General features: G+C 47.4%; 1 protein-coding gene across 4 annotated transcripts in view; it reads left to right on the top strand.

Annotated features, from left to right (window-relative positions):
- Axl (AXL receptor tyrosine kinase) overlaps nucleotides 1–10,851 on the top strand; it is a 32,538-nt gene that overhangs the window by 19,783 nt on the left and 1,904 nt on the right. For all 4 annotated transcript variants that reach the window (XM_031385796.1, XM_031385794.1, XM_031385797.1 and 1 more), the window contains 7 exons: nucleotides 3,142–3,237; nucleotides 3,485–3,562; nucleotides 5,221–5,313; nucleotides 5,749–5,870; nucleotides 6,432–6,541; nucleotides 8,282–8,441; nucleotides 8,970–9,106. In XM_031385796.1, coding sequence (XP_031241656.1) covers nucleotides 3,142–3,237; nucleotides 3,485–3,562; nucleotides 5,221–5,313; nucleotides 5,749–5,870; nucleotides 6,432–6,541; nucleotides 8,282–8,441; nucleotides 8,970–9,106 — 796 coding nt within the window. The remainder of the gene's footprint in view (nucleotides 1–3,141; nucleotides 3,238–3,484; nucleotides 3,563–5,220; nucleotides 5,314–5,748; nucleotides 5,871–6,431; nucleotides 6,542–8,281; nucleotides 8,442–8,969; nucleotides 9,107–10,851) is intronic.

Genomic DNA, 10,851 nt, shown 5'->3' with positions numbered 1-10,851 from the left:
ACACACAGAGTGTAACTCTGTAACCTGAGCTAGCTACAAACTTGCAACTTGCAACCTTTCTGTCCCTGCTTCCTGCTTGCTGGCTAGGATAATTTGAATCCCAGACACACTAAATCTTCGGAACACGGAATCTAAGAGCCAGAAGATCTTGTGATAATGTTTAATGATGATATGGATGATACTGACAGGCAATGATGATGACACTGACAATGTCTTCCGAGCATTCTATACACATCAACTCATTTGATCCTCACAACCCAAAGACATGAGCTCTATTATCACCCTGCCTTCAAAGATGATGGAGCTGTGTCAGAGAGCAACTAAGTAACTTGCTTAATGCCACACAGCTTGGAAGATGGATAAGTGAGATTTTCAACCCAGCCAGTTTTCCTGCAAACTCTTTTTTGTCTGGTTTCATTTTCTTTTTGAGATGGGGCCTCAGGCTCCCCTTAACTTTCTATGTAACCGAGGTTCTCTTGAAGTCGTGATCCTACTATCTCAGCAACTTGCTCTGAAGCTTTCTCTCCCCTCCTCTCTGTCTGAAACTGTCTTTCCCTCACTCCATCTTTTCCGTGCTCCCTCTCCCTCCTTCTTTGGGCTGCAATGCAGAGCCTTGCATATACTAAGCAAGCAGGGTACCACTGAGCCATATACTCAACCTTTGGTTTCTTTTTTTGTTTGTTTTTTTTGTTGTTGTTTTTGGTTTTGGTTTTTTTTGGTTTTTTTTTGGTTTTTTTTTTTTTTTTTTTTTTTTTTTTTTTTTTTTGGTTTTTCGAGACAGGGTTTCTCTTTGTAGCCCTGGCTGTCCTGGAACTCACTCTGTAGACCAGGCTGGCCTCGAACTCAGAAATCTGCCTGCCTCTGCCTCCCAAGTGCTGGGATTAAAGGCGTGCTCCGCCACTGCCCAGCAACCCTTGGTTTCTTAAGGCATTGCCTCACTAGGTAGCTCAGACTAGCCTTGAACTCTCTGTCCTCTTGCCTCGGATTCCCATGTTCTGGGATTACTTGTGTGTGCCACCATATACAACCTCAAGTCAATACTCCTAATGACCACACTCAGAAGTGGCCTCTTGAAATTATAGAACATTAGAAACAACTGAATTCTAGATTCAATCTTGGTCTGAAAAACAATATACTCAGTGCTCTAGGCTCTCAGTTTTGAAAATCATAGTGTCTTAGAACTGTAGATCCATAAGACAATAGAGTCACGGGAGGTCCCAGCTGAGGTCATCCTCAAAGGCCACCACCTGTGAAATCTCCTCAGTTCTCCAGCTGGGGAAATGAAATCCAGAGAGCAAAGGGACAGATCTAAGTCTAGATCCAGCACACAGCACAGACTGTTAGTGTCCCAGGGGATGCTGGGAAGGGCTGGGAAAGACATTTATTTAAGAAGAAAAGGAAACAGTAGTTGGATGGTCACAGTGAATTGATGAAATAATACAAAGTCACAATTCTTGCAGCATGAGCCTGGTCCCAAGAGGTCCCAGAGAGCTGGGCTGGACATCCATGAGGTCAAAATGATTTTCACAGTGGTACCAAGATGCTGCTTGCGCTTTCCCACCCCCATTCTTCATAAACTTTCAAGGGACTTTCCCTTGGGCTCTGTGACTGTGATGTCATCAACAGTCTGTGGTTGAAAGAATATATGCCTGTGTGCTGCTGCGTTTGTAAAAGCTATTGTCAGGAGCTAGAGAGATAGTTGGTTCAGTGGTTAAGAGCATTTACTGTTTTTGCAGAGGACCTGTATTCAATTCCCAGCACCTACATGGTGACTCATAACCATCAATAATACCTGTGCCATGGTATCTCATGTCATCTTCTGGCCTTCTTGGGTACTGCATGCACATGGTACACAGCTATACGTGCAGGCAAAAACCCATACATACATGTACACATATAAATACATGTTTAATAATAAAACAAACTGCTATCTTAAATTGGATTGGGGTGGCAGATCATGGCAGGCTAAAGCAGGAAGACTGAAGGTTTGAGACTTTCCTGGACTAGATTGAGTTCAGGCCAGCCTGTGTCACTTAGTGAGACTGTCTCAAAAGAAAAGTAAAAGAGGTCTGGGGATATAGCCCAATGCTCAGTGATAAAACACTTGCCTGGAATCCCTCAGTGAGGGGCTGGGGGTGTGGCTCAGTGGTAGAGCCCTTGCCCTGAATCCCCCAGTGAGGAGCTGGGGGCATGGCTCAGTGGTAGAGCCCCTGCCTAGAATCCCCCAGTGAGGGGCTGGGGGCGTGGCTCAGTGGTAGAGCCCCTGCCTAGAATCCCCCAGCGAGGGGTTGGAGCATGGCTCAGTGGTAGAGCCCCTGCCTAGGATCCCCCAGTGAGGGGCTGGGAATATGGCTAGGTTAGGCTGCATATTAGGACTGTTTTTTTTAAAAAAACAAAAAAAACAAAAAAAAAACGAATTGAATAGAGTGACTTTTGCAGTACCTAATAATATTCTTACAGGAAGATTATGGATTTTTGTTTTGGTGGTGGTAGTAGCTTTTGGTGGTGTGAGATAGGATCTCACTATGTAGCCCCCCCTCCCCAATTCTTTATGTAGACCAGGCTTGTCTTAAATTCACAGAGATATGCCTGCCTCTGCTTCCCTACTGTTAAAGATACATATTTTGAGATGAGCCCCCTTATGGAGCCCAAACTGGCCTCGAGCTCACAGCGCTTTGCCTGCTTTTCCTCCCTAGGGCAGAGTTAGAGGAATATGATACCTGCCCGACCTTACTTATTTTGTAATCACATAATTGTAATATTTATGGGGTACAGTTTCTGAAATACCGGGGGATAATTAGATACTTGTATATAGTGTGCAATTATCAAATCTGGGTGATTAGCTAATTAGGCTTTCCATCTCTTTTAAACACTTATCATTTCTTTGTGTTGGTAAACTTCAGACTCTGAAGAACTATGTTTAACTGGTATAGAGGGCACTGGCCACTGAGGGCACCCACTCCAGCAAGATTGGGGCCGGGTTTTAACCTTGCTTCTGTGGAGCAGACTGAGAGGCTGCAGGAGCTGGGATGGGTTGAGTGCTCTGGACACAATTCAGTGATTCAACAGTGGGTATGTCCTTCTTGGTACACACCATCTGATCATCAACCCTGCCACGTGGCTCTGCCCACCTCATTTCAGTGAACAGTCTGGGCATCAGTGAAGAGCTGAAGGAGAAACTACGAGACGTCATGGTAGATCGGCATAAGGTGGCCTTGGGGAAGACCCTGGGAGAAGGTGAGTCCCTCCAGCACACGAGCATGCATGTGCACAGGCACACACATACACACCATAAACATACACAAACACACAGGCATGCACACACAGGCACACACACCACACACACACACACACACACACACATACACACACACACAGGCACATAATCCACCAATATCCCAAGATTCCTCTCTCCCCAATTCTCAGCCAACTGCGGGAAATACTGCCCCCTCTGAGATCAATGTCTTTCTTCCTTCTGCCACAGGAGAATTTGGCGCTGTGATGGAGGGCCAGCTCAACCAGGATGACTCCATCCTCAAGGTTGCTGTGAAGACGATGAAAAGTGAGTATGTGGACATGTGCAAGGACGCATGCGGCAGTCCCAGTCCCTAACCCAAGCCTCTTCCCCGTGCTCTGGAAAGTACCAGTGTTCCCAGCGAGAAAATGGAGCCTGTGCCAGACTCTTAAATAGAAGGAATTGAATTCAGGGACATTGCTATCACACTGAATGAAGGTTGGAGTCCCATAGTAATAACTGAGTCATCAAAACAAACAGATTAGCAACAACAGGAAGTCACTTCCACCTCTAGGCTGAAGGGCAAAGGGAGGAAGATGTAGCCAGAGCCCATAGCCAGCAAGGAGTTGAGAATAGAGAATCAAGGGCTTCCCATGGGGGAGTTAGAAACCTGATGAACATGTAACAGCTCCAAGGCAATGGAAGTGGAAAGAGGGTGAGATATCCTGGCTTCTCTTTCACCAGCCAGCCTCCCACCATGTCTGCCACTGACAGACTCTAGCAGGAAAGGGAACTTGGAAATGACTTTTTGAGGCGGGCAGGGCAGAATGAGATACAGCTGGCCACTCATGTTATCAGCTCTGACTCTACCTCTCCAAGCCTTCCTTTCTTCCTTGGAAAAAAAAAAACATTCACAGTGTCACTACTTCTTAGGGCTGTTATGAAACAAAGCACTAAAGGCCAGTGGTGGCATCTAATACATACTGTTAATGTATGCGACTATCTCATCAGAGAGGGTAAAGGCCAGTCAATAGTTAAACAGCATAAGGAATGAAGGAGACTTCCTTTTCATACAGGAAGGAAAGCCCAGAGGGATCAGGCCAGGGTTGGAGGCCAGAGAGGAATGATGTTTTGTGATTGGATAGAGTTTTAGGGCTTGAGCTATGGAGCCATCAATGCATCTGCATGTTCATTACTAAGCATCTTCTGTGTACTAGATTAAGCTGGCGTGGGTTTGTGCATGTGTGTGTGTCTGCACACATGTGTATGTGTATGTGGGCATGCCTACCTGTGTGTGCATGTGTGTGCGGGTGTGTGCATGCATGTGGGGTGGGGTGTCAAAAGTTGGTCCTGGAGACTCCAGAGCCTTGCGCATGTCAGACGAACATCCTCCCTCTGAGCTACTTGTACTGCTTTTTATTTTTTTTATTTTTATTTTCATTTTAAGACAACATCTCATGATGTGTCTAAGACTGGCTTCCAACTCGTAATCTTCCTTGTTTCAAAAAAAAAAAAAAAAAAAAAAAAAAAAAAAAAAAAAAAACAAGTGGTTCAGTGGTGGAATGCTTGGTTAGAATCCCCCAGGGAGGGGCTGGGGGCGTGGCTCAGTGGTAGAATGTTTGGCTAGAGTTTGCCATGGAGGAATTGAGAACACCAATAGAGCTCTTGTCTAAACTCTCCCAGTGAGGGGGACTGCACTGCATTTGCAAGACCCTGGGCTCTGCATAAACAAGCAAACAAGCTAGCACCATGTATACTATACTTATTGAGGATAAAATGACAATGTAAGTAAAACAGTGAGTATGGCGTCTTAAGATCCAGTGATGACATTTGATGAATTTGGATGATGATGAGATGATGTTGACGATGACGATGGTGATGATGATGAATGGCAGCAGACGGGGAGGGGGAGAGAAGAAATCCTCTCCCTCCTCCTTCCTCCCTCCCCTCCCATCCTAGTCATTCACCTCCCTTTGTTTCCTAAGTTGCCATCTGTACAAGATCAGAACTGGAGGATTTCCTGAGTGAAGCTGTCTGCATGAAGGAATTTGACCACCCCAACGTCATGAGGCTCATTGGTAAGGGGGGGCATGGAGAGAGAGGGGGGAAGGGAGGAGGGAGGGAGGGAGGGAGGGGGACAGGGGCAGGGACAGGGACAGCGAGAGGGAGCGCGAGCAGCGAGCTCGAGCAAAAAGATCAAACTTCCTGGCTCCCTACCCCCTTCTCCTTCAGGATCAGCAAACTCCCCTTCTTTTGTTCCCTCAACTTGGAATGCGACCTCTGACCCATTCCCAGAAATAGCTGAGGGTCCCCAGGAGGGCTCCAGAAACATCCCTGGGAAATGGCCTCTCTGAAGTCTCATCCTTAACATCTACCTCCCAAACAATGTGGAGATTAGATTTGAGGGGGTGGGAAAAGGGGGAGGCTGAGTCTCTCTGGGAGTGGAGTTGGGTTCCCCTCTTCTGCCTAGCCAGAATAACTGACCTTCCTGGGGGTGGGGGTGGGGGGCTCAGGCGTCTGTTTCCAGGGCTCTGACCGAGAGGGTTTCCCAGAACCTGTGGTCATCTTGCCTTTCATGAAGCACGGAGACCTACACAGTTTCCTCCTGTACTCCCGGCTCGGGGACCAGCCAGTGGTGAGGGGCATTAATTTACTCTTCCAGTCCACGAGTATTCATGGAACACTTACCAGCTTCTCAGTGCAGGCACTGAGAAGGAAGGCTACAGCTGACCCCCAGCTTGCCCTCATGGGGGCCTGTATTGCAGGGGTTGACGAGGCAATAAATAAGTTAGCAGAGAAAAGCAAGAGCATTACGTGCTGTGAAGGAAATGCAGAAGGAGGGAAGAATGATAAGGCAGCCTTGGAATTAATTTGGGTGAAGGGAAGGCCTGGCTGAAGGGGTGACCTTGAAGGAGACAGAGATGCTGACTGAGGAGATACTGCAAGTTGCAAGCAGGAAACAAATTCCTAACAAAGGCTTAGTATGGACCAAGATCTGAAACCCAGGAAGGGGGCCCCTGGCTTAGGTGGATATCTAAGGCTAGAGCAATAGCCCAAATCAGAGAGGAGTAGGTTTTCTAGGACCCTGTAGCTATAGAAAAGGGTTGATATTCTCAAAACCATGGAAAACCAGAGTAGATCCAGACACACCCCTTTTTGACTCTGACCACTTCTTCTCCTGGCCTTGGCTCTCTAGTTCCTGCCCACTCAGATGCTAGTGAAGTTCATGGCTGACATTGCCAGTGGTATGGAGTACCTGAGTACCAAGAGATTCATACACCGGGACCTAGCTGCCAGGAATTGCATGTAAGTGGCAAGCCCCCCCCCCAGAAGCCCCTCCTCCTTTCTCAAGGAGCTTCCTCTCCCCAGTCCCCCACGATGAAGGGGAAACTGGAGCCTTCTCAAGGCTTAGACCTCCAGACAATGTGAGAAAGGTGTGGCAGTCACCTTTTTTTATGACAGTGACAAAATACCCGAGGAAAACAAGTGAAGAATAAAGATTGATTTGAGGCTCAGGGTTTCAGAGATTCCAGACCACGGTCACCTGGCTCCATCGAGGTGGGCTCCTAGGAAGGTGTGGCATTGTGACCCACAGAGTGGAGCAGGGTATCACTGCTTACCTCGTGGGAGCGGGAAGGCAGAGAAAGGCATAAGCCCATCAGAGGAGCCCCCCCAGTGCCCCACTTCCTCCAGCTGGACCCATCTCATACTAACCGCCCTGCTGTGAACTTGTCTAGGGATTGATAGCATCTCATTAGGCATCACCTGCTGGGGATTAAGCCTTCAAGGGATTGTCACCCTTTGTGGAGTGACACTTCATATTCAAGTCACAAGAGAAGGCCAGCAAGGAGATGCTTAGGAAGGCTTTTGGGAGAAGCCCTATACTGGGATCTTTATTGTTGTTTATTTGGGTGTAGCCTGGGCAGTCCTGAAACTTGCAGTGTAGACCAAGCTGGCCTTGGACTCACAGAGATCCTCCTGCCTCTGTCTCCCTAGTGCTGGGGTAAAAGGTGTGTACTGCCACACCTAGCCTTTCTTGGACTTTTTAAAAGATATAGGTGCTGCCTATATGTACTTGTATAGTACTTGTGTAGTTATTATCTGTGCCTGTCCTAGTCTACACGCACACATTGTGTGAGGTTTTGTTTGGTTTCTTTATTGTTTTTTTTTCTCCTTTGTTTTGTCTGGTTTGGCTTGATTTTTTTTTTTTTTGCTAAAGATTCACTTATTTTTATTTTAATTTATATGTATTGGTGTTTTGACTACATGTCTGCATTATGTATGAGCAGTGCCAAGGAGGCCAAAAGAGGGCACCAGAGTTAAAGGCAGTTGTGAGCTGCTGTGTGGGTGTTGGGAATCCAACCTCGGTCCTCTGCAAGAACAAGTGCTCTTAGATACTGAGCCATCTCTGCAGCCTCCAAAGTTTGTTTTTTTGAGACAGGGTCTCACATAGCCCAGGCTGGCATTGAACTTACTATATAGTGAAAGGTAACTGTCAACTGTGACCCTTCTTTCTCTGCCTCTTGAGTGCTGATATTACAGGTACACACCATCATTCCTGGCTTTTGGTTTGTTTGTTTGTTTGTTTGTTTCCAAGTTCATGTCCCAGAACCCACAGCATTGGTTCACATTGGCCTCCTGCTACTCCAGCCCCAAGGAGATCCTACACTTCGGACCTCCCTGGGTACCCATACTCACATGTGCATACCCAAAGGCAGACAGACACACACATACACATAATTGAAATCATAAACATTTTTTAAATCCAAGCAAACAGAACAGGGACTCTGGAGTTTCGAAAGGATCTCATGACTGATAAAAAGCCAAAGCTGAGAAAGCTTTTGGAAGCCCTTTTGTCCAGACTCATTTTAGCAGGAACGAGAAGTAATGCATTTCCCTCTTGGACTTGGGTAAGGGTTTAGGAGTCAGATCCCCTCCCTCAGCAGGAGGTCAGGCATGGGGTCAGGCAGGAGGCAGAGGCGCATCTGAGACCCAGCAGGCTTCCGGGTCGAGTCCTGACCTTACTGCTTTCCCCAATCTGGGCAGGCTGAATGAGAACATGTCCGTGTGTGTGGCAGACTTTGGGCTCTCCAAGAAGATCTACAATGGGGATTACTACCGCCAAGGGCGCATTGCCAAGATGCCGGTCAAGTGGATTGCTATCGAGAGTTTGGCAGATCGAGTCTACACCAGCAAGAGTGACGTGGTATGTGTGCCCTGGCTAGGAGTGAGTAATCATGCCAGCATGGGTGACGAGGCCTGAGAAACTGCCGGGCTCACAGAGACCTGTGTGCGTCCTTGCCAAGGCACATGGCACATGCCAAGGCACATGTTTGGAGAATAATATGTGTTCATGGCTAGGACATAAATAGGCTTACAGCCGCACAGTGGCAATGTAAGTACTTTAAGTCAGGAAGCAGTGGTCACCAAGTGTGCCATAGGATGTGTACAACAATGTGGGCATGAAGGGTGGTGACATGTGACATCATGCAAATGTATACACAGGTGTGCCTATCTCTGCATCCTCCAAAGTCAGTCACTGTGTGTGTGTGTGTGTGTGTGTGTGTGTGTGTGTGTGTCCCTATGTCAAAATCATCCTGTGCATATAGTGATACACCCATAGATGCCTCTGTCAACAAATATCTACATAAGTGTTGAGTGCTTGCCTTAACTCTTGTTGGAGGTGTCTTTGTGTAGGAGAGATCCTCTCACCCCACTTTCTCTACCCTGACAGTGGTCCTTCGGTGTGACAATGTGGGAGATCGCCACTCGAGGCCAAACTCCCTATCCAGGGGTGGAGAACAGTGAGATTTACGACTACCTTCGTCAAGGAAATCGCCTGAAACAGCCTGTGGACTGTCTGGATGGCCTGTGAGGACCTTTAGAACTCTCCTTAACCCCACCTCAGAATTTAATCCAACTCTCAATTACACACACAGAGCTCCCAACGGCATCTCCAGTACTGGCTAAAATGTGCATGGAACCCCTCAGAATATTAAGAAACTCATTTGCCCCTCACCAGTGCTCTGAGCATGCCAATGGGGTGGGAGTTTGCTGCAGGGACCTTTTCCCGCTCTGTTGGTTGTCTGGAAGGCAAGCTGGGCCAACCTTCCCACCTCAGCCAGATATTTTTGTTTGTTTGTTTGTCTTTTGTTTTTTGAGACAGGGTTTCTCTGTATAGCCCTGGTTGTCCTGGAACTCACTCTATAGACCAGGCTGGCCTCGAACTCAGAAATCCACCTGTCTCTGCCTCCTGAGTGCTGGGATTAAAGGTGTGCGCCACCACCGCCCAGCTCAGCCAGGTATTCTTAAGCAATGAACAACTGCGTACAACCTTCCTGGGTAGCCCTGGCCCTGAAACCCCTACTTCCCATGGTCCCTTACCTCCCATGTGCCTCAACACCCAGGGTCCTTTTAAGAACCCTCCACTTTCTCCACTCTGCTTTATTGACCTTCTCCAGACTCTTAGATCTCTGAGCTGCTAGCAGGAAACTTCAGGATATGCTTACAACCTTTGTGGCATCACAGCATGCAGAGAAAGGCGTGATATTTAGCACACACTTTAAGGTGAAGAAGATCTTGCTTGGATGTGCTTCCTTTGGGCACTCCTAGAGCCGAAGAGGATGAGATTAACAGTTAATCTTTTACAGAACTTCCTGGAAGGAAGGCAACGATACAAGTGTTTTGCTTGTATTGACTCATTTGATCCCTACCACAGTCACAGGAAGTAGATAGGCTCCATGGTTATTCCCATTTTTGCTGATGAGAAAATTGAAGTCTTCAGGGAGAGCATAGGATTTGCTGCTGTATGCGCTGCTACACTCCAAAATCTAATAATGTAAAGCCAGCATTTGTTTCCTGGTGTCTGAAGATCAGCCTGAGAGTAGCCAAGTAGGGCGGTTCTGCTGCAAGTCTGTAACGAGGTTATCAAGGTAGCAGCTGGGGCTGCACGTGAAGACTGAGGCTGGAAAACTGATTTCGAGGTGGCAAGCTCATTCTGGGGATGATGGCACACGCATTCCCAGCATTCGGGAGGCAGAGGCAGGCAGATCCCTTGAGTTCAAGATCAAGCTCATCTACAGAGCGAGTTCTAGGGCAGCCAGGGCTATATGAAGAAACAAATAAACAAAAGGAACCTCTTTGTAGGGCGACTTGAGCTTCCTCACAAGGTGATCTGACAGAATGTGCAAGAAGTAGCTGCACTGCCTTTTATGACCTAGTCACAGGTGTGCCATCTCTTCTGCTAAGCCAGAAGCAAATCCCTACACTCAGGGGGAGGGGCCTTAGTCTCAGCTTTTGAATGGTGGAGTGTCAAAGAATGTAAACATAATGAAAATCATATGACTTCTAGTTCATTCCATCAGTGTGCCTCGTTCCGTCATGATGTGCTTGGTAAATAGCAGCAAGGCCAGGCCTTGGTACAAGACTCTGTTCTGTGTAGCCACACTGGGAAGCTCTGGCCAGGCAAACTCTCATTAAAAACCACCCAAGACCCAGAGAGGTTTTCTAAGATCCGTTCCCAGTTCCTGAGCTTCTGGCCTACCTCAGAAACTTTGCAATTCTCAAATCCCTGTAGACATCCCAAAGTTGCTGAGGTTCTCTCTAGTTCCCAGGTT

This window comes from Mastomys coucha, unplaced genomic scaffold, assembly GCF_008632895.1.
Source record: "Mastomys coucha isolate ucsf_1 unplaced genomic scaffold, UCSF_Mcou_1 pScaffold21, whole genome shotgun sequence".
Lineage (NCBI taxonomy): Eukaryota > Metazoa > Chordata > Mammalia > Rodentia > Muridae > Mastomys > Mastomys coucha.
Note: the sequence above shows the minus strand (reverse complement) of the source record. Positions and strands in the feature narration are given on the sequence as shown.